The sequence below is a fragment of the Pangasianodon hypophthalmus genome, chromosome 16, assembly GCF_027358585.1.
Source record: "Pangasianodon hypophthalmus isolate fPanHyp1 chromosome 16, fPanHyp1.pri, whole genome shotgun sequence".
Lineage (NCBI taxonomy): Eukaryota > Metazoa > Chordata > Actinopteri > Siluriformes > Pangasiidae > Pangasianodon > Pangasianodon hypophthalmus.
The window spans coordinates 6601171-6625633 of NC_069725.1; the positions used below are offsets into that span (position 1 = coordinate 6601171).

The following is a 24463-nucleotide window of genomic DNA, read 5'->3' on the forward strand; positions in this document are numbered from 1 at the left end:
GATATGGGTGGGGTTAAGTCCAAATAGCTCTTTCTCATTAACCAAAAGTCTGATTGAGTTGAAATTTGGTGTGCTGCATCATTCTGCTAATTTGTAATGGGATTTTTAATCCTCACTGGATTACTTCAAAAACATGTCTGTTTTCAGCCAATCAGCTTTCAGCAGGCATTTTCACACAAACGGCATTTAGCAATCATCACAATACTTGCTAGAAGTATGTCCATCTATGATCTCTTTATTGTTCAATGTAGCTTGGCAAGAACTGGCCACTGGGGACACTATTTATGAGGAGTGCTTGGACCCCACAGATCACTGCTGGCCTCCTCCTCCTCCTCCTGCTTCTTGTTCCTGTTCTTCTTTCTCTTCTTCTTCGTCTTCTTCTTCTTTTTCTTCTTATTCTTCTTCACTGGTTGTGCAGACCAAACTGTAGGTGCTACAGACATGAAACCTGACCAGTAGGTAGTACTGTACTCCCTCCTGCTACTCAGACAGGATAGATGAGCCTGATCGGCCTAGTGGTGGCGCTATAACAAAGCATTTTAGTTTGTGCAAATTAGATTTTGTACTTATTCCTTAGGTTCTCAGAATTTCTATTATATTTTCATTTTCTCTATTTACTGATTCTTCCTTTATGTTGTTTTTTTATTTGCCTTTTTTTCTTTCTAAAGCACTTTGAGCTGCATTTTAATGTATGAAAGGTGCTATATAAATTAAGTTTCTCATGATGATGTGATTATTATTATTGTTGTTGTTGTTAGTAGTAGTAGTAGTAGTAGTATTAGTGTTTAGCATAAACATGGTAGATGCAACGGATTTGTCACATATGTTTTGTTAAAGAACATAGCAGTCCGTGAGATCCAGCTGTTTGGATGGTGATGACATGTAGAGCAGCACAGAGTTCACAAATATCTTCTGCATCCTTCTGAGTCATGCCGAGTAGTGACTAATACATGTATATGTGCAGGTTTCTTCAATAAACCATATCTCTGTGTCACCCTGATGGCAGAGATGTTACTCACATCTTTATTCGCTGTCTATGAATATACAGTGTATGAGAGAGACATGCAGAGATCAACTTTATGAATCTGAAGCGTGAATTTGCTTTATCAACCAGTAGTGCAACTGATTTGGATACACTGACCTCTAAAGAAGGGGAAGAAGATGTAATACTTACCAACCCGATTATTGGTTAACCCTAACTCTTAAAAGATTTTTCTATTTGTCCCTTTAGGGAAACCTGTAAAGTTTCTATATAGAACCATACAACAGATTGATCAGAAAACCAAAGAAAATGTCCCCTCAACTCGGAATTCCTACTCAGAAACTCAGGAAGGTCTCCTCATCTAGGAGTTCAGCAAGTGATGTCAAATAAACATGGCTGCTCACAGCAACAAGTAAACAAAGTAGCACATCTTACCTTTAAATGAGTTATAATGTATATACAAGTATTTGCTTTAGATTAATGAACATTCAGATTACATATTAACATATTAACTTGTTAAATCTATACCACTGACTAAACAGTTGTTTTGTTTTGAGGAGGATGAGGTACATCACTCATCACAATTAGCTGGCTAGATTGTACCTTTACTGAGCGAAATAGAAGTCACGGAGGACAGGGAGGGGGCAAGGACAATACAGGGAACCATCCCTTCATAATAATAATAATAATAATAATACTACTACTAATAATAATAATAATAATAATAATAATAATAATAATATAGTTCACATTTGTTTTTAGCCTTTTGAAACTAGAACAAAACCTGATGTTTTTAAATTTTATCTCCCAAATGGGGATGTAGCTAGAGAAGATATATATTCAAATGCATTACTGGAGGAAGCATGACCCACTAGTGTTTCATCACTAGCCAGATTAAGAGTTGACTTTGTAACGAGAGCTCTATTCGAGGACTCCTATAAGACGTATATCTGCTATATTTAGAGTCTTGAGTTTGAGTTTGAAGTACAAACCTTCAGACATGATGCTGTATCCCTGAGCTAGCATGAGCTGAAGGTGAGCTTCCTCTCCTCAATGTCATTTCAAAGTGTGTACACAGGCTGAATGCGAGCAGACGGTGGATAGTGGAGGTGCAGGAGTGCCAAGTCATTGTCATGATTTTTTTTCGTCATCTTCGTGACTAATAATATTTCCCACAGCCCGCTGCTGGACAGCCCTGGCATGCTTTGACTCAGAGTGCCATCCAGCATCCAGCCGCAGTCTTGACGTGTCCCTGCAGCACAGCAGGTGAAGCCATGCTAATCAGCCTGATTGTACTGCAGAAACCTGAGACTTGTTGTAAATGTTTATAATATTTGGTATCAGTGAAGAGCTTCATATACTATAAGGAACACCATACTATAAATATACACAAGGACACAGCTAAGAGAGATACTTATCTCTCAAGAAGCAGACATTTAACCTAGTGTGATCTCTATATAGGTATCTTGGGTAGCACAGGGGTGCAGCAGGTGATGTTCAGGGTTCAAGCTCGCGGTAGAGGTTGTTGTAATTTTGCATGTTCTCACCATGTCTCTGCGGGTTTCCTCTGGGTTCTTTGGTTTCCTCCCACCACCCAAAAACATGTCGGTAGATATTTAGGGAATGTGAGTGTAGGGGTGTGTGGTGTCCTGTGACGGACTGGCATCCCGTCTAACTGGCATCCCCTCTAAACTTACGCCCAGTTTTCCAGGCATAGACTCAACAACGCTGGCCAGGATAAAGTGCTTACTGAAGATGAATGAATAAAAAATATTGTGGTATAGTTATCTCAAAAGACCTAAAAATTTAAACCAGGGGTTCTCAAACTTTTTACACTCAGAGACCCCTTTAATTGTAAAAAAAAAAAAAAAAAAAGATTCCCTCATTAGACATTTTTAACAAACAAAATATTTTTTAAAAATAGGTACATTATTTAAATGTGTACAATAATATTTTTGCTATTTATTGGAGTTTTAATTTCTGAACTTAGAACCTATAGAACCCATTTTGCCATTCGATTCCAGTTGACATTATTTTCAGGCATAATAACGCTGATAATGGTGGGTTGTGGTTTTTGCCACTGTAACAAAATTATACCCCCATGGCTATTCTTCACACACTCCTGAATGTTCCTGGATCCTACTTTGACATCCAAGGCTCTATTCTGACCAACATAACAATCATATTTTATTGTTTTAATTCCAATAAAAAATGTTTAGAGGTAAATATTAAACATAAGCAGACTACTCTTGCTGTCAGTTGACTCTAACCTCAGTTGATAAAGAACATTTTTGTCCTAGCTACTGTATTTATGATCTCACCAGAATCCAGAGTCATTTGGACCGATTCCTGTTGGTGAATCATATTCATTCATTCATTCATCCATTCATCCATTCGTTCATTCATTCAAGATTCACTCCAGTAAGCAGCTTCTTGTCTCTGGGAGTTTTTCCTCTATCGAATAAAGAACAGTTTGAACTGTAACCCATATTATTTCGGGTAAAGGACTGCTCTGTGAGGAATCAGTGAGGAGCTTCTTCTTGCTTTTTGGGATGAGCTCAGGCGTTATCAGTGCAGAGTAAACACACACACACACACACACACACACTGGGAGGGAAGGTGGGAAAGGAGCAGCAATATGGCGGAGAACGCCGTTTCTCTTCAGTGTTCCCGACATCCGCAGTCCTGCTGTGCGTTTTAGGATAGCTGTTAATGTTGAACAAGTAAGTGCGCTGTTCAGATTTACTCTTCACGCTCATTCATCTCAGTAATCTTTCCCAGCCAAAATGTCGCCTGGGTTTATTGCATGGTAAGCGCGCCTTGTGCATTTCTTCACAGCATCACTGGAATAAGGATTTTTATTTTTATTATTATTATTGATCTTGGTATGTCGCAGTTCCTTTCTAGATTTGCATTCAGCATGCATGCATGCACTGGTGGCATTTCAGTAAGAGCGTGCATTATGGATACATGCATAGATATTTGATATTATAGGCTAAATCAGGATTTTTTTGTGTATTATATAAGCACTTCGGTGAGTGGTAGCCTACAAAAGTGCGAGAATCCTGCCTTTGGATGGCGCTGATTCACACAGATTGCACTTATTTGGCCACATTTGGATTTTACTTCTTAATGCTATTGCAAGGGCAGCACAACAACCTAAAATACCTAATGTGATCAGCCTGGTGATAGATATATTTAAAAAAAAAAAAAAAAAAAGAAAGAAATGGTGATAGCTTGAGTTGATGTGTCAATATGGGCCTGGAATATTTTGCCACTTTGTTGGAATATCAGCTATTCCTATAATGCTGTGTTTTTATGAAAGCACTCAGTGACGCACACAGAATGAATGCTCATACTACACAATGAAGGGTGCATAAAGAAATAGAAATCCATTCTCTGATATTTTTCTGAGCTGTCGCTTGTGCACAGGTGAGTATCGGGATAGCGATTGGCGCTCGGTGTATCGGTGCATCCCTGGCTGCAGTGTGCAGTGGAGTCGGTGAGGGGCGGACAGAGCGGGTGTGGTAGGCAGCAGCTTTCTCTCTCTCCACAAATAACCTCCTTTACATCGTCGTCCACTTCTCCTTCAGTGCAGGATCGTCTGGTTTTTTTCCCCCCCGTGCCTTAGGTTAACCCAGAAGCTGCTTTTTTCCCCCTCTGTCTCTTTTACACGACAGAAAAACAGGCTCCGCCGAGACAAAATCCGCCCTACTGCAGCATTCTGGTTTTGATTTTTGGTGGACAGTCAGTGCTGAGATCCTCTGGATTGCATGCGCATTTTCAGTCCCCTGACCATGTAGAGGAGGAAGTGTGTCCGAGATGAGCTGTGTGACCTCGCTAATGGTGCTTAACTAAGCTGCTCAACAGATATGCAAGCATTTCGGTGAAAGCAAGGTAAGAAGAGTGCTGGGATGTGATTGCGCATCGAGGGCGATTCTGATTTGGATGAACCTGCAGCCTCAGTGGGATGGACAGAAATACTTGTTTGGCTGATGTTAACGGGGATTTCTAAACACAGAGCTGTCTGTATTTAATCTGACGCATGGGAATGCATGAGTAATGCACTTTCAGCATTTACAGCATCTCTGTTTGGCTCGCATTTACAGCATCTGTGCTGGATTGCATCCCTCATTGCGCTGGGAAAAGAAAGCCTCGTTGTGCTATTACGTTACACATTCAGCTGTGCTGTCGAAATATGACTATGGCACGAATGCACGCTCTGATCTGCACACAGATGACGACAGGGTTATCAGCCTGACGTCATATCATGCATTAACGTTTAAAATCAAGTAATCTGCATTTATGAAGTAAGTGAATAACATTTCAGGACCAGCGTCACGATGTGTGCTTTAGTGAGTGGTGCTGAACAGACAGCTCCCTTCCGCCAATCACGGCTCTCTCTGCCTCTGTGTCTTACCCAAATATGTCACTAACAGCCTATATGGCGTATATTTTATTTCACTATAATCATCAGCAGTATAATCATCACGATTGCATTTCTACCTACTCATACATAATCGACATGTGCATTGCAGTTAAGCTAAAAGACACTGCTGAGCCATGTGCTGTGCCATGATTAAAGAATTAAAGAATGACCTGCAGTTTTAGTTTTAACCAAAATGATTTGTGGATCAAAGAGGAGGCTAGAAATGCTGTGATTCATCCATCCCAGATTCATTCATCTGCACTCTGAGATTAGTCAGGATGCCCACAGCATTCAATAAACCATTTAGTGGTTGGCTGGAGGCCTTATTTGCATATTGCAGGCTTAAGTGTTAATTAACAAGCAGTAAATCGTGGTGTCCTCTGTTCTGCTTAGTGAAGATGCTGATCTTAGACAAAAATCTAAAACCTAAATGCTTGCCCTACTGTCGAGTCAGTAGTTCTTACAGCGATAAAGAATATTTCAATTATATTGTACGCTTTATTAAGCATATAGGATTACAGCTATATCTTTACCGTATTTATTCATTGTTATACGCATCATCGTGAGCAAGGCAACATATGTTCTGTCAGGAGCAATAACTTTGATCTTATCTTAAATATTAAAATTCTTTTCATACTTAAGATAATTATATCATGCTGTATAACTTATAGGCCTAGGACTACCCAGCATACATTATAGCATTATAGACACATGGGCAGAGTTGTTATAAGGTGTCATAGCCTTTAATATGTGCTCATTAGCAATATAAGAGCTTCAGATTATGTTCAGTTGAATTCCCTGCTTATTAAATCAGACTCACCATATTGTCTTCTCATTTTTCGATGATGTTTGATCATTGTGTCTTTTCCCCATTTAATTTAAATATTGGATAAGCATCATAACTAGGAATAAGGAATAGATTTTCAGGTAAAAAGCAGCAACTACATTACATATAGTCAGCAAATAATCAGACTAATGTTGTTCTTTGACTTTTGACCAAATATTTACATACAGTGAAAACAATCAGTGATATTTGATATCTACAGGAGACAGCTGAGAGGACGTTGTGCTTTACAGTGCTGTACATACATACATTCATACATAAAACTATATACCATGTCTTTCTGTACTATATAGGTTGAAGTCCACTATGTTTACTATACCATTACTTAAATTTACATTTGATTCCCTTATTAAAACAGCTTTTGTTACTGTCAGGTGGCTCAGTGATAGTAATCAGTGGTGCAGTGAGGCTCTGGTTGGTCTGGTTAAGTTTCTAGCTCGTAATTGCCTGACGGGAGCTTGTTGATTTATGATTCAGCAATAAATGCATCAAGAAGAAGATGGCTTGCTTTAAAAGAGCTATGTCATCCCCTCCTTCATTACTATTCCACTGGCCCAGTGAAGTAAGCAATGTCCCCTAAACATCTCCATGGATTATTGATTATTATTATGAGGACAAAGACATATACAAGACCTGTCTGTTAATTTATCATCTGTGGAATTTCTAGTGATCTTTCCAAATCAATTACACCAAGACAAACAGGGATAAGAGTTAATGTATCAGAAAGTAGCTTAATGCTCATGAACTCAGTTGTTTCCACCTGCAGGCCTTCATAACTGAGTTTGTTTTTCAACACCCATGTAAAAAAAAGTATGAGTCAGACACGATCGAGTGCTTTGTCCTTTTTAAGTCTCTCTAATTTTAGCATCGGTGTGTTTCTTGAACTGTAGGCTAGGTAATTTTAGTCTAATGGGACCTGGGTTAATGCAAGTGTGATGTCTATCTATAAGGTTTGGTAATCTTCAATGGTCTGCTTGATTTTGATTACACGAGTCCCTTATTCATCTCAGTGGTGCTCACTTGGGTACATAAAAGCAGATTCTTTATCATCATTAGTGCAAAATAGTGCTCTGCTCTTCCTTCGGAGTTACATAATACTTTCAATGTCAAGCCTGTGTGTTCTACTCAAATCCAAGTTTTGCATTTTATTTCAAATATCATGGATTGAAATGATCTGATTTGTTTGTATTTTTGGATTGTTCACCATCTTCTCTGTCCTCTGCCCCAGAGCTCACTGCCCTGGATGGTCCCTAACTAAAGAAGCAGTCGCTGCAGGATGAAAACATGGCTGCACCCCTTCTTGCACCGCCAGGACCTGACAGCTTCAGATTGTTTACCTTGGAGACTCTGGCTAATATTGAAAAGCGTGTTGCTGAGGAGAAAGCCAAGCCTCCACCCAAGCCAGACAGCAGTTATCGTGATGATGATGATGAAAACAAGCCCAAACCCAACAGTGACCTGGAAGCGGGCAAAAACCTGCCCTTCATCTATGGTGACATCTCTCCTGGAATGGTGGCGACACCACTGGAGGACATCGACCCTTTCTACATGAATAAGAAAGTGAGTGATCGAGTTCCCCAGCTTGGGGATTTTCCTCTTTTATTCTGTAGATTCTTTATTTCACTCAGCAGTACAGGCTGGACGGCTGTACCTTCATTTTCTGTTTACTCTGGGTGGCTAAAGGTCAGCCTGACCTTGTTGGATAGGAGTCGAACATCTTCATCACAGAAAAGGATTGATATGCAGCTCAGCATCAGTAAAATGTGTCCTGTAGCATTTTGGATACTTTAAAATTTAGGGTGTGACATGGTTTACATAAAATGCTGCTTTTTAATTATACTTTTTATTGTTTATAATAATTTAAAATTATATACAATTTTAGACATATACATAACTCTATAGTGTAAATACATATCTATAGTGTAAAAGCCATATCCCTAAACAGTAAAATACATATCTGTATAAAATAAAATACATATCTCTATAATTTAAAATCCATATCCCTAAAAAGTAAAATATATATCTGTATAGTGTAAAATAAATATCTCTATGGACTACAGTCCATATTTTTGTAGAGCGTAATACATCTTTATAGAGTATAAAATATATCTCTACAGAGTAAAATACATATATCTGTAGTGTAAAATCCATTTCTTTATAGAATAAAATGCATATCTATATAGAATAGAGGAAAATCTATATCTCTTTAGATATAGAAATATAAATCCATATTTCCATAGTGTAAAATTGTTATCTCTGTATAGTAAAACACACATCTTTATAGAGTAAAATACTTATAGAGTAAAATCTTTATGGAGTATGAAATATATATTTATAGTAAAATGCATATCTTTTATAGAGATATTATAGAGATATTTTATAGACATATGTAAACAATATGTTTTGGCAATTAAAAGCTTTTTAAAGATGTGTAAATAGCAACTCATTATATACATAATATGGCCAAAAGTTTCTGGACACCTGAACATCACACCCATATGTGCTTGTTGAACATCCTATTCCAGATTTAGTCCCAATTTGCTGTTATTCTCCACTCCTCTGGGAAGGCTTTCCACTAGATTTTAGAGCATGGCTGTGGAGATTTGTGATCATTCAGCCACAAGGTGAGGTCAGGCACTGATGTAAGGTGAGGAGGCCTGGGGCACAGATTGCATTACAGTTCATCCCAAAGATGTTCAGTGAGGTTGAGGTCAGGGCTCTGTGCAGGTCACTTGCCTTCTTCCACACCAACTTTGGCAAACCATGTCTTAATGGAGCTCGCTTTGTGTACAGGAACAGTCATGCTGGAACAGGTTTGGGCCTCTTAGTTCAAGTGAAGGGAAACTGTAATGCTAGAGCTTACAAAGACATTCTATACAATTGTGTACTTCCAACTTTGTGGCAACAGTTTGGGGAAGAACCACATATGAGTGTGATGGTCAGGTGTCCACACACTTGTGGCCATATAGTGTATTCTGTGTAAAGTGTGTAAAGATGTTATTGTTGGGCTTTACATAGAACCATGTAAGCACCATTCTGAGTGCTGAATACAACCAGTTGGAAAAAAAAAAAAAAAAAAATATATATATATATAATGGAACCCCAAAACATAAATTCATGTGGTACATTACTCCAATATGTCCCAGATGAGTTCTTCATTCAGCTTTGTTTTTTTAACTTTTGCTGGCAATTTGATGCTGTGCCAGTGTAAAAGAGCAACACCAAATGCAGCTAAGTCATTAAACTACTCTCCTTTTAGAAATATTGTAATATTAACAACATGCAGGCTGTTACAACTGTTCCTGCTTAACACAACTTGTGTGTTTACTCAGGAGCATACAGCGTATTTTTTTAAATACAGTTACACTGTTACACGATGTTAGATATTCTCTTGGAATGTTCAAATTCATATTCCAAGTCACAGTTCAAGATACTGCAATAAGATATGGTGTTTGAATGTTTGCAACCACATCGCTACATGTCCTTTCACAATCAGTATGATGTTTTCAGAAAAAGAGACTAGTACTTCCAATTATTTCGAATAACCAGTAGAAATTCAGTGTTCCTGGCTGGGATGGGAAGTGTGGTGCTGCTTGTATCAGCTATCACGTTGTACGCTGATGGCTCTGGGGCTTTGGGAGAAGGTCAGCTGTAGAAACTGTTAAAGCACTGTCGTTCCAGATGACAGACTATAATAATTGTTCTTTCTCTAATCTGCCAGGAAGGTAGTGAAGAAAGAAGTTGTGTACCACATTCCCAGCTCCATTAAATTACAGGACATTGGTTTTAAAAAAAAAATCCATGTTTTGTCATACAGTAAGAGAAGTTGTAACATCTAGACATTGGTAGAGGAAGCCAGACTTTTAAAACTGCAGCTAATAATAATAAGAAACATTCTAGCTAGTCTACAGCCACCTAGCACGAAGGCTGGTTATTTATCTTTCTAGGTAATACACTAATTTTATTGCTAACACAAAGAGTAACCCACAAGCCAGAGATTTTTTTTTTCAAGAAATTCATTACACTGCATCAACACTAATCAGTAAGATAATTAATTTTGCATATTGTTTAATTACATTTGCTTTGCAGTTAATTGAATTAGAAAAGCTGTTTTTTTGCTAAGTGTGATGCCAGTTCCTAATGAACTAGCAAACTGAAACAAAAGTAAAAAAATGATAGATTTACTTATAAATTTTTACCATATTTTAATCCGAGTTGTGGCATTTGTACAGGTTAAATTTTAGATTAATAATAAAATCATTTACTGTATAAGTAGCTTTTGTTTGCCTGAGCGCTACTGCTACTATAAAGCTAATTTCTGCTAGCGCCCTTATGCTGTGCTAGTACTAAGCTAATGAATATGTTGTCTTTTGACTTTGAAACCAGTTTGAAGTCAGACTGTTATCTGAAAAATACAGCTAGAGGTTATATTTGTTTAGTGTCTCTGTGCCCTCTGTCAAGGTTACATCAGTGTATTAATTTATACAAATGCTAACTGGCATATTAGCTATCACACTATGAGTTAATTAACTACAAGTCTTTTTTTAAACAACTTATCTGTCTACATTCACTGTCGCTCAGTTTCTACATACACTTGATGAACGGTTCTTGTTTGAATAAATTTTAATTAAAACCTGACACACTAGCTATATGGTAACGGGATGCAGCCATTAACACACACACACACACACACACACACACATACACACGTATGGACACACAATTTAAGCTGTTGATCATGTAGCACATCTTTCTGGTGCAGTGTAGTTCATTACCTTGCGGTTTTGCAGCTCTGGATTCATATATATCTCTAATGTCAGTTTTGCGTACTCTGGATAGATTGTTTTTCCAGGTGTGTGGCCCTGTCCTGTCTTCCTGTGCTTAAGAGAGCTGTGGCTTGGTGCTAAGTGCACCCAGTGAAGCCTCAGTAGATCTGCCATGTCGACCTGTCCTAAATAATGCATAGAGCTGTGTGTTAATGTTATGTGTGTACCTCTCTCTTTCCCTCACTATCCCTCATTCTCTGTCAGTGTCTCTCGCCCACACTCTCCCTCTTTCTATTTCACTCTCTTTATCCCACTCTCATGGTGTGCATGCTTCCTGTTATGCAACTGCTCTGCCTACTGCACAAGAAGGTGATTGCCATCTCCCGGTGAAATCCTTCGCTGAAACATGTTCGAGAAAAACCAAATCACTGGTAGAGGTTTTGTGCAAATTGCCCGGTATATCTGTGCCTGGAATGAGCCGCAATGTTAAAACCTGAAAATATATGAGAACCTGCTAAATTTGTGCCAATTCTTTTCATCTCGTTTCATATTCGGCCCAGGGATTCAAAATCGAAGCAGAGTGTAGCGATATGATCTGGGCCTGATCCTCATTTATCACCCGATATGTTTCTATTGTTGTAGCAGTAGTAGGTTTGCACTGTATTTTGTTTTCTGCGCAGCAGGTTCAGTGTGGCGTGGTGAAACACGACTCCCTGCTCTTTTCAGCCTGCTCTTTTCACAGTGATTGCAGTGCAGAAGCTGTGGCCAGCAGCTTTTACAGCCTCTTAGAGACAAGTCAGGCCCATTACACTGTCAGCAACAATTAGGCCTGGAGGCTGGCTGGTTGCAGGAGCAGCTGATCTAACCGCAGCCCGAGACCACACTGCTGACGAGCTGAGCGCTCACGGAGACGTAGGTCGCCAGTTTGGTGGGGGGTTGTGGTGCTGAGGCGGATGGAGAGAGGGAGGGGATAACACAGGACATATTTTATCTTGGTGTTTGGCTCGGGCTCTGCCGAATGCGCCACTTCTCTGTCTCCGATGACGCAGCACTTTAAAACTGGACAGGGCTTGGCTGCACCAAGTGTGAGGACATGGTGTTAGAAGCTCAGGAAAATAGACAGAGAATTCCAGCATTTCATGCCTTCATCCTTTGTTTCAGGAAGTCTCATTTCATAGTCCTTGTTTTCTTTTTATATTTATTACATTCCCCTCCCTCCATTTTTCTTTTTATAGTTACTGTATTTCATTCTCTTTTAGTAAATATTATCTCCACATTTCTCTGCATTTTCTCTCTCTCCCCTCACCAATCTGCGCTGATGTAGAAGGCAGACAGCGATGGTGGAACATGCCGGAAAGTGTTCCACTGATGCAACCCTCCCCTTGTTCTTGAAATGCTCAACACAGACGAGCTCAGCTCCAACCAGTGCTGATGACGCATTCAAATCCTTCACTTTGAGAGTAAAGGTTAAATGTTTGTCCCTCTGGGAGAACCCTTAAAGGTTCTATGTAGATCATTAAATATTGTTACACTGTTAGGCAGGCTTTCAAGTAGAAGCCGTTTAGGAAGCAAAGTGTGTGAGTCCTACCCAAACAGTGAATATTGTTTCTTCAAGCAGGACATGTTTTTGGATTAAAATGCTCATGTTGTCCCAGGAACAACCTTTTTTTTTTTTTTTTTTTTTTTAACAGTCACTGCCAGTGTGTGCCTAGGACTCATTCCAAAAATATTGTGTAGCTTAGTAATTTATTTCATAGTTATTAAGTAAAATTGTTATTTGTTAAAAAAAAATCTAGCAGATGTTAGCTCAGCCAACTAGATAGCTACACACAGAGTTTTTATTGAAATGAATAATGAAAGTGGTACAGCTTAAATTCTTTAAAATTATACCACAGTGCTGTTGAAATCTCGAAATGATCAGAAGGTGGTGATTAATTTCTCTGATGGTAGTGTTGGCTGCAAAGCAAATAATAGGTTATATAATAATACGTATCGTTTCTATAGTAACAGTTAATTCACATGGACTTGTATGGAAGATGCTCCATATAATCTAAAGCATGTTGTTATTTAACAACAAAAAAAAATCATTCACATGGTGAAGTTTTCTGTAAGGAGATGTTTATTAAATATTTATGGAAGGAGTCTCCAGTGTCAGTGTTTTGTAACAGTCAGAGGTAAAACCTGACCTTCAAGTTTTCCAAAATGGGAGAGTCATTAGGACAGTGGACTTTGTGGTTTGCAGGTTCTCAGTAGCAGGACAAGCTGTCTATAGATGTTATAATGTAAGTGATGACAGGAAGTAACTTGTTTCACAGATTCCACAACATTGAAAGTAATAATGTAATAAATGGTTGAAAAGTATGATGATCATTCTTTAATAATTAATTGAGAAATTACTGTGGTATAAGAGGAATAAAACAATTCAGTACGTGCTGTTATAGGAAAATAATCACTGTTGATTGTGTTATAATCCTTACATAATTAAACATGAAGTATATTCAAATAATCAAATAATTTTGCCTAAGTTTCTAAATTGAAATGATGTTTCTGTACTGGAACCAACTGGTGCATCTGGAAGCCATTTTTAAGAAAAAAACAAAACAAAAACAACAACATATTTTTAAGATGATGGTATCAGATTGCAGTGATTGGTTAAAAAAAACGCTGTTCCCAGAACAATAAAAAAAGATGTTGATCTTGACACATATCCTAATAGAAGAAATCACTTTTACACTTTACCAAAGGTGGTAAATCACCTTGCATCACCTTGGGTGACACCGGGTCATCGCTTTTTTTTCCAGAGACACTGGTATTGAATGACACTGTATTGGACCTTATGGAGGAAAGGTGAACAGTACTGAGTGTACTGATTAAAACGTAGAGGATGTTATGTGAGAATTTTAATCAGTTTTTATGCGAACCTTCATACTGAACAATATCATTGTGTCGGTTTACCTGAGAAATTTTTTAAATATTCAGAATTCTAGATTAAAAGCGAAAGCTTCAGGTTCAGATCCGTTAATCTTGAAATATGTTTTACTGCAGCTTTTGGAATGAATTTTAAATCTGCTCGTAGCACATAAGGAGGAGGCGTTTGCTCCGCATGTAGGTGGTGCTGTATATTACACAAGGCGTCTTGTCTATTGATGTATGAAGTAGGTGCTGCAGTCCGACTTAATGACTTAAGTGCATGAGCTGTTTTTCTTCTCTTGACCCTCCTCCCTCTCCTCCTCTCTTCCCCATCACTCTCTCTGACTCTGTATCTCTCACCAGTCTAGTACATCTTCCAGTGTTGTTTATCTGCTCTGCTACGCTTCTGTAATTTGATTTTATTCATTTTGTCGCTTTGACACTGCTCTCTTTCTGCCTGTAAGACTCACTCTCATTTTTTTCCTCCACCATTCCTTTTCTCATTCAGCCTCTCTGTGTCTCTCCTACAGTTTTTACTGTTTGATTTAAGATTTCTAACAGTAAAAACACAACAGAAATTCCCTCAGTATCCTATATTAAGAATCAGATGTAGAACATACTACATAATTTAGATGTTAATTCCTTTGTTTACTTTATATTGTAGAAAAATTATGCTTCAGTTTGTTAATTTTCTACATTGTTTTTTTTAGGCTAGGTTTGTAAAATGTCATTTTGAGTAACATTAAAATTCTGATCCAGTGAGCACTGATTATCAGAGATGTCCGTGGATAACCACAAGCCTAATCTGACTTAAACTAGCCCATAAAACAGGTTATTATTATTTGGCTTCTAAAAATACGCCTTTCAGTTGGTCAGTTTAAGTTTGACATCTTGTATATGACCACGTTAGCAAATTTTCTTCCTAAGACATTCAAAAAACTCACTTTGACAGAAACCTAGAAATGACTGTTTTGTCTTATTTTAGGTGTTTTAAACATTTTGTCCTCACTGGGGAGAATAAGTCCTTTTCATAAATAATACATTTGTCCTTATAACCTTTAAAGCAATAAAAGACATGCCCATAACTTTGACTCTTTTATTGATCATCCCTTTTTTTCTTATAATGGCAGTTTTATTTGTTTTTTTTAACATGTAGATCTTACACAATACAACGTGCTTTGTGTTTAGAGAATTTTTTTAGCTCAGTCTATATTTCAGCTGGTAACCGACTTTCTGGTCCATCTAGAAATTCCTCTTTACTGCGCTTCTTTCTTTATTAATCACTTTTCCTCTCTTTCTTCTGGTTTCTCTCATTTTCCCACTCATTTCCTTATTTCTCTTCTCTGTTATTTGTGCAATTCCTAAGTCCTCACTATTTTGTTCTCTCTCTGCTGTTCCACTCGAAATTATAATATTTTCAGGAGCTGTGTAGTCTCTCATGCATCATGAAGCAAAAATGCACACGAAATCTTTCAGTTTGTGTGTGTGTGTGAAACAAAACCAGAAACGTAACATGCTTTTTATAAAAGCTGTATGATTCTTTTCTCAAAACTGAAAAAAAACTTTGTGTGTGTGTGATTCAGTCTTTCTCAGGGGTAACTGGCACTAACAGAATGATATTTACTGAACTTTTCTAACCCAATTCCATCAGTGCCTGTGAAGTGGACCTTAATTAAATGAAACGATTCTACACTGATTACTACATGACTTTGGTGTTGAAACAAATGAAGCACAGTTTCAGCTGCACCTTGAGTCAGTGGCTGTAGTGATGAAAAGCAGAACCGCATGATATTGACAAAATACCTTGTAGCACTTACACATATTATGACTGCCTTGCAATATATTAAAGTACATTGTTGAACTCTTCGTCTGTCATGATTCATCCAAATGCACACACACACACATCTGAAGCACATAAGGTCAGGATGCCCACACCTTATTTCCATATTGCAGCCTTTCACTATATCAGTGGAAGTGTTAACGATAGACATTTTAACATACAGCCCTGTACGCTAGCTATCTATTTGCTGATGAATGAAATGAATGAAAATGATAATATTACGCACATACATAGTCTCACATACAGAGACTTCAGAGTGATTCCAGCTTAGGGACATATGTTAGATGACTAACATCAGTTAGATGATTCAGCATTCAGCCTCGATCAATTTCTGATGTTATGCTTTAGTACATTTTAAGAAAGCATCTGGACAGTGAACAAGATCGTCTTTCCGTACCTTTGAATCACTAGGTTTAATGTGATATGTTAGTAGTTTATGGTTGTTATTGTCGAACAGAGTAAACAGAGGAGTACAGACAGATATGCAAACCTGTAGCTTGTGTTTCTGTGATATTTTCATAGTATACAAGCTTTTGAACATGGATTCATTCTGCTCTGATGAGCAAATTCCAGGAACATACATGTAACTGTACAATGCATTAAATCTATAACTCCTAATAGTTCTTCAGTCCTTGTATTGGGTAAACTCTTAAAGGTTCTATGTAAAGCCCTACAAGTGAGTATTTCCCTGTCAGTATGGTTCCAAGTGGAGCCTTTTAAGAAAGCTAAGAAACTGTAAGAACCCTTAAAAAAACATTGAAGGGTTATATTTTCTGAGAGTGTAATTCTGCAGCCATTTTAGTAGTTGCCATGTAATTTCAGTTCTTATCCAAAATAAAGCAAAACATTTTTTAATCCTATTCAGAAAGGGAAATTAAAGTATTTCACTATTAGTATTAACTATTAATATTATTCTTACCCTGCACTAACGTTCTGTTACTTGCCATAATGAAGAAATGTTTGTGAAACCTGGCACACTATTGTCTTTTTGTATAAATTCAATTTCTAACCTTTTTAATGTGTATTAATGTATTTTTTTGAAGCTGTATGTGTGGAAATATTGCTTACTTTTTGTGTTTATGGTGTCAAAATTTTGAAATTATAATTACTCCATAGATTGAAATACTCTGAAACTTTGTATAATACAATGTGAAACTAACCTTCTCTCTCTCTCTCTCTCTCTCTCTCTCACTCTCTCTCTTTCTCTCTGCAGACATTTATAGTGATAAACAAAGGGAAAACAATATTCCGCTTTAGTGCCACACCTTCCTTGTACATTATAAGTCCTTTTAATATTGTTAGGCGAATAGCTATTAAAATTTTGATACATTCATATCCTTTCAATATGCTTTTGCATACAATGTGCTGTGAAGTTTGAAGAAATGACATGTCCTATTATGGTTAGGCATCATAATGCAGCCATCAAATCCTTTAGGAATCTAATGTGTATGTATTCGTTTAAGTGCATGCCTGCAGTTTTTATGTTGCCGCTGAAAGATGTAGAACAGGTGGGAAAGAAGCTGGGTCTCTCCCTAGGGCACTGCATTTGCATTAGAACAGCATCAACAATGGCAGGTCAGCAACACATTACAATGTTTTTTTATGGAGCTCAAAAAACAACTTCCTATGCATTAATATTTCAAACGTGAGGAATGGCTTGTTTACACTGCCTTAAGCATGCTGTATCTACTTTAGCACAGAGAAGATCCAGCATTAGTAAGATTCCCAGGAGCGATTTCTGTGCATGTAATGAGTCAATTCCTGGAAGAGATGGAGCAGATTCCAGCTGGAAACTATTTTCAAAACTTTGTGCTTGGTACCCTAGCAGAGGTGGATAAATCAGTAGCCCAGACAGCCGGGACAAGAAGATTTCAAGTCTGGGCTATTAGTTTGTATATGTAGTTGGTTGCAGACAAGTAGCTTCAACAACCAGAAAAAAATCCTACTCCTTATAGACTTTAGCAAAACAAAAGGTTTTATTAGGTATGTAGCTATGTATATTTAAATGTAATGCCCTTCATGGTGGTGTGACGTACCTCAATGTTGTAACTATAGCACAAATTACTCATTTCAAATCCCACCACATCATCCATCGTTTAGTGTGCACAAATTACAGACATCTTTTCAGAATCAGCAACATGTAGGATTGTGAAAATATTAATGAAGCTAAGCAAAGCTGCCACATAACTCTCCTCTTTATAACTAACAGTCACCTCACACTTAAACATATTGAGAGAAAATAAAAATGCTAGCCTGTTGCAAGTATCTTTTACATGCGATGTGAGAACATAACATAACATATCTCATAGCCGAAACATTGGCCAACAACTTGCAATGACACATTAGCACCATTGTTAAACGAGTTCAATGATTATATACTCATTTCACTTAGTTTGTATTAGTATACTTAACTAGCTAGTTAGCTGGCCATATGTTAATACATTGCATTAGCTATCATCTTTTAGCATTGTCAGTTTCCAGGCAGTCAAAACATGGGCCAAAGCACTTTGGGGCTTTTACTTGCCTGGTGGGCTAGATAATGAATTTATCATTTGTCCATCCCTGCTTAGTTACTTAAGCACTGAGTCACAATATTGTAAATCTTTGAAAAGTTAGTCACATAATTATTAAGCCTGAGTTTCAGCAGCGAGTTTAGTTAAGTCCTACCAACAACAGCTCCTTAAACTGTAGCTGGTTGTCACAGTGACCTACAGAGTGAAATACTGCAGATTTAATCCTAATCATTTAATGCAGTTATGACACAGTAAGTATAGATCTAAGCAGTCTAAATGTAAGGACATTCTCTTTTCCGACATTATTAGTTTGATCAATATTTAGCTCAGAATTAGAAAGTTAAGAATGGGCACTGCGTGCAAATCTCTCTAAAGGCCTTTGGTCATATTGCATTATTTGATGGTTGATGTGGCAGCAATCCAAACCACCAGAAGCATTAAAACTGTCTGGACAAATAATACCAGACTAAGATGAAATTCATTCTTATGCCATTTTCATGATTGATTGTACGAGGTACATATTTAAGTAATATTTTTTTATTTTTGTTTACGAAGTTTTTTTTTCCTACAAAGTTTTGTTTACATGTAGATATCTGAAAATCTAAAATGTGTTGACCAGCATGCAGTGTTTTTCTCTGTTGACGTATTCCAGTTTGCCTTAACTCCTTCTCACGTTATTCAGCATGATCATCATGTGTACGATTTTGACCAACTGTGTATTCATGACGTTTAGTAATCCTCCAGAATGGTCCAAACAAGTAGAGTAAGTACTCCATTCACACTGCATGAACACCTTTATAAAATATAGAAATACATTGTAAAATGCTTGCTATTTTAACACACAGTCAAAGAAATAAGGCTGCCAAGTGTGTGTATTTCAGTATATGCTTGAATTAAACCATATGCATTAGCTCCTCAGTGTAGCTTCTAATGTCTGGACCACACGACAAGATTTATACAATCCTACCCAATGTTGAAAATGTGAGAGACTCCACAAAAAAAATGACAGATTTTATGGATATTTTTGTCCTGGATCGTCCTTCAGTCCTCCTACACTACAAGATTTGCCCAGAATAAAACACCACTCTTTCAGATTATGCTCTCAAGTCGAAATCCTGACCAATGTTCTCAACTCTCAAAACCTGCGATCTCTCAGAATTTCTTATGAAGATTTTAGCAAACTTCAGCATGGCTGTGACTAGTTAAAGCTCTTCCACACATGACATCAAGATGTTGAAATGTAAATATTCAACATGTTTAATATTTATGATTTTTATTCAGAGTGACCACAACTGGACTGTGAATACTTTGGATAGGATTTTATTCCACACCACTGGAGACTCTGGAAAGATAATCATTTAAGCCCATTTTAAAACAGGGAGACATTTTGTGATCGACAAATAGGTTGAGTCAAGCTCAAAATCTAGCCTCTCTCTTAGATAATCTGAGAGGAAAATCTTCATTCCTTCTGGCGGAACACTTAAAGGTTCTATGTAGAACGCTAAACAGAGTGTTTTCCTATCAGAAAGAGTCCAAAGAGGCTAAGAACCCTTAATTAACCAATGAGTCCTTAAAGAACCCTTGAGGAACCCATTTTTTCTAATAGTGTAGTGTGATATAAGATATTCTTTGATCTTTTCTTCATCTTCTCAAATACACAATGTGCTTTAAAGCCATACAGTCCTTATTTCAATAATTTATCTCTTTTGCATGTTCTGGAAAATTAGAAGATTATTCATATTACTCTTATCACAATCAGGTTTTTAATTCATGACTAGATCATTACTAATGTCCATAAGCTTCTTGTTGTCACTCTCTTGTACATAGGTACACATTCACAGGAATTTATACGTTCGAATCGGCCATCAAAATCATCGCCCGCGGCTTCTGTATAGACGACTTCACATTCCTGAGAGATCCATGGAACTGGCTGGACTTCATGGTCATCTCAATGGCGTAAGTATCCTCCAGCATACAGTATCACAGCTTTATTGAATTTGTTCCATTCAAAACCTGCTGCTTACCTTTTAAAGTCATTCTGAATATTGTGAAATGTTTTTAATGATTAAATCATTTGATTTGAATGCAGTGGTTGAAATTCAAAATTATCAGACTTTTATAAGAAACAAATAGCTGTGACTCTAATTCTGAGATAGTATAAAATATTAACATGAATATAAGAGCCTATAAAGTTACAATAAGAAAACATCTACTCTTGTTACACTAAATTAACAGGAGAAGCTCTAAGCCCTACCTAATTTTCTTCTATCCATCTAGTCACAGCTTAACAAGTAACCTTTGCTATCAATTTATCACTCCTCCATTTTTCAGAAGCTTGACCTTCAAACTAACCAGGTGTGGGCGGGGCCTGGGATCATTCAATTAGCATATTATTAATTTTTAATTCATGTAAAAGTGTAGATGCCTTTTTTGCCTTTTTCTATCATAAGTTTTTGTAGAACTACCATATTAATAGATATTATAGAGAAATTATTATAGAGAAATTTTATGGTCTATATATCAAGTTATGGATGACACTGACTAGTTTAATATGTCTGTACTCTTCAGTGTTTTCTCTCTGAACTCCTCATTTTGTTCAGTTTCTATACTTTTTCTTTCTCTTTAATGAGTGGGGTGTGTATGTTGTGTGAGCTTACTTGTAGATATTTTTCTGCATACAGTATATTCACCTTTAAAGTGTTCCAGCAAGACTGTTCTTTGTTCCTTTTCCTGACAGCTCCTGGAAAGCCATGGACCTTGCTTTGACACTCTTTTATTTCCCTCAGATCACATTCACACAGATCAGTCTTTGTTTATGGGTTAATTTTAGATTTACGAGGTGGGGAAATGCTTTTATGGATGTGGGAACACCACCATTCAATTTAAATGTTATTGTAATCATAGAAATGTTATTATGGAAATGTTTCAATCTGTTTCTGGCTTAATCTAACTCTAGTTGTGTTAGAGTTGTGTTCAGACCTTTGTTTTCCACATTCCTTGTTTGCTGGCTTTGGCATCAAATGATATAATAATATTTTCTGTCAAAGATACAATAAAAGTAGCAAAATATATGGAACATATATGGACATATGGATTAAAGGCCATATTCAGAGTTGGCATCTTAAGTCTAAAAGTTAAATCAGTATTTAAATGGGGAAAGTTGCTTGTATTCGGGTTACACACATGCTTAAATCAATTTTGCATACACACCACAGTTAACAATAGTCTTGACTGAAAGAAAACAAATTATAGTACCAAAACTCTGCTTGCCATTTATGTAAACCAAAGGCGCAAATTAATCCACACAAATTAATCCTTGTCTTTGACGCTTCTTTATTCATTGTATTGTAAAGATTGATTTTTCTGGGTTATACAGAAAGAGTGATCAGCCCTTACTGTAATGTCTGCCTGTGGAACTGAACCGTTGTGCTCGTGTCTCTGTGTAACTTTGATTTGATTATTGATTTGATTATTATTGCAGGTATATAACAGAGTTTGTAAACCTAGGCAATGTCTCAGCTCTGCGCACGTTCAGAGTTCTGAGGGCATTGAAAACTATTTCTGTAATCCCAGGTAAGAACGTGCGTGGACGGGAGGGGCCGGGTTGGTGTTAGGTGTGTGTGTGTGTGTGTGCGTGTACGTGCGTGTTGTTTCTTTTCCTTTTCTTTTCTTCCCCCCTCTGCGTGGACAGGCTCTGTGAGTGGTGTAGTTCCTGGTCCAGTGGCGTGCTGGTGTTCTTGCCGTGTTTGTGGTGGTCATTGGTGTCTGTGTGTGATCCTCCCTTATTTCAGATATATAACAGAATTTGTGGACCTGGGGAATGTATCTGCGCTGAGAACGTTCAGAGTTCTCCGAGCATTGAAAACTATCTCTGTCATTCCAGGTGAGGCCCAATTTAAACACTGAGGCTGAGTTTTGCGTTTCTGTTTCATTTTAAGTTTCATTTCACTGTTATGATTTTAGCAGAGATTACATTAGAAGTGACTATTTGGTTTGCTTTCTTTTTTTTTTTTCCTTCTACCTCCAAAATGATCAAAAATGGTACTTATACATTTTTGATAGGCTTTGCAGTCTACTATTGCACTATGGCCAGAGTCTCATAGCATTTGCTTTCCCATCTGCCCTGGAGGAGACACACTGACACAGAGAGGCTCATGGAGCAGCAGCAAAAGTCCAACACCTCTGTTCCACAATTTTTTCATTATTATATGTTGGGTGCTCTGATAAGAACAGGATTTGATTTTACAGGCAGTCACAAATCAAGATTCAAGATTCTTTCATTGCCATGCAATGGTGTTAGTGGCAGCTGACTTCAGTACAGCTCAACAATAAACAATACACTAAATAATAAAGGGCAACAAGACAACTCATGCAAGAAATGTGCATTTTAAGTGCAAATTTACGAGAAGAGTAATTGAATAATTGAGTAGCGATTGAATTAGATATTTAACAGTAACTATATATATATATACTGATACCAAATCATAGTCAAGCCTTGAGAATTTATTAAATTATTGTTACATTAATGTTAAATTAAATTAACATGAATTTATTATTTATTATTCATGTATACAGTGGGATGACATGACATGCATTCAAGTCCAGGATACAACATAAAGTCAACTCCAGAATTACTGACACCCTTCAAAATAACATTTAACTTTTTTTTTATTAAACAATATAGACGATAATTCAGACTTCATAAAAAATACTTTACTTTAGGCACAAAATCATTCTCATAAGACTATTATGAGAATTCATGGTTATACTGTATAAATTATAGAGAAATCATGCCATTTTCTCTTAAAAACATATGTGTAAGAATGATTGATACCCCTTAAATAATTCTATTTTACGGTTTGCACAATACAACAGATGCACAAGAACCCTAACCCAGAATGAATAACAAACTCTATGTACACAGAACTACATGAATAGTATCATTCAGGTTAAGTGTGTTGTTTTGCAGGTTTATGTTTTAGTACATAACCACTCTAGAACAGTCCCATAAACTCCCAAGAACCATAACTCTCATAGCTGCATAGATCTCCTTAACTGAATATTAAGCTGAGACTGGAACTAGAGCTAGAGCTATAAGTTGTTTTTTTTAAAAACCTGTGTGATGTAAGAAGTGTAGCAATGTAACATATAATGCAGAAGTACCATTTCATACTAGATATTATAATCAGGAATAAATTATTTTGTGTTTACATGGTTTTTTGATTTTATTCAATATCTACATTTCAATGCACTTTTTAGTGAACTCTAAAAATATACCGCTTACTTCTTTATGAAGACTGCCAAGCCTAGATTGGGGATATATTTTATGCTGCATGATGCTTCGAAAGACACTTGCTTTTATAATATTAGCCCAGAACGAGCTTGGTTGACTTATTTATCTGAACTTCATTTTTTTTTCTTTTAATTTTTAGTTTATTTTATTTGTGTATCGGTCTGGGAAAATTTTGTCATTTTGACATTTTCCACTATTTATATAGTTGTGAAAATGACCATCCTGAACTGAAATGTTTCTCTTTTGCTTTAGTCTCAACCACAAGTACAGTTTTTCCATTTTAAAATCCCAAAAGAGAAAAAAGGAAAAGATTGCATGTAAAGACTGCATTCTGATTACAGCTTAGGAGCATTACAGACATTTTGACAATCTGTATCTGATTACAAACTGATTTGATTAGGCTGTTTCACTATGGCACGTAACTGTCCAACAAAATCATCAAAGTGTTATGTTCACTGTCACACTTAGCTAGCAAGTTTTTAGACATCTTTAGTCAGACTGACTTTTTTTTTTTTTGCTGCGTTTGTTGAACCGACTCCTTACACAAAATGATCTTTGCAGGAAGATAAAATAAAATAATTTCCTCATCTTTTTGGTGAAATACAGTTATAGTTTCTTAAGTTTGAAGCTGTTGTCAGAGTACATTATAGGCAGAACCAATCCAGATTTTTCGTCTTTTGTTCACAGAATCCAGTCACAGCAACATCCAATGGGTTTTCCCAGACCGCCACACATTTACAATGAAACCTGATAAAAAAACAAAACAATGTAAAGGATATGGTAAAACAATGTAAATGGATACATTCAGATCTCTTAAAAAATTTGAAATAAAATAAGGATTAAAAAAACTCTTGGTGTCTTTTCCGCTTCATGAGCAAGTAGCAGG

General features: G+C 36.9%; 1 protein-coding gene across 6 annotated transcripts in view; it reads left to right on the forward strand.

Moving 5' to 3' along the window:
- The first annotated feature begins 3383 nt into the window (after positions 1-3383).
- scn8aa (sodium channel, voltage gated, type VIII, alpha subunit a) overlaps positions 3384-24463 on the forward strand; it is a 63612-nt gene continuing 42532 nt past the window's right edge. For 2 of the 6 annotated variants that reach the window (XM_053240673.1, XM_053240677.1), the window contains exons 1-6: positions 3384-3705; positions 7484-7815; positions 16985-17102; positions 18957-19047; positions 20112-20240; positions 21766-21857. In XM_053240673.1, coding sequence (XP_053096648.1) covers positions 7540-7815; positions 16985-17102; positions 18957-19047; positions 20112-20240; positions 21766-21857 — 706 coding nt within the window. In that variant the 5' untranslated portion in view covers positions 3384-3705; positions 7484-7539. Of the gene's footprint in view, positions 3792-3878; positions 4880-7483; positions 7816-16984; positions 17103-18956; positions 19048-20111; positions 20241-21765; positions 21858-22075; positions 22168-24463 lie in introns of those variants that run through there. The other 4 variants (XM_053240672.1, XM_053240676.1, XM_053240675.1 and 1 more) reach the window with 3 other exon arrangements.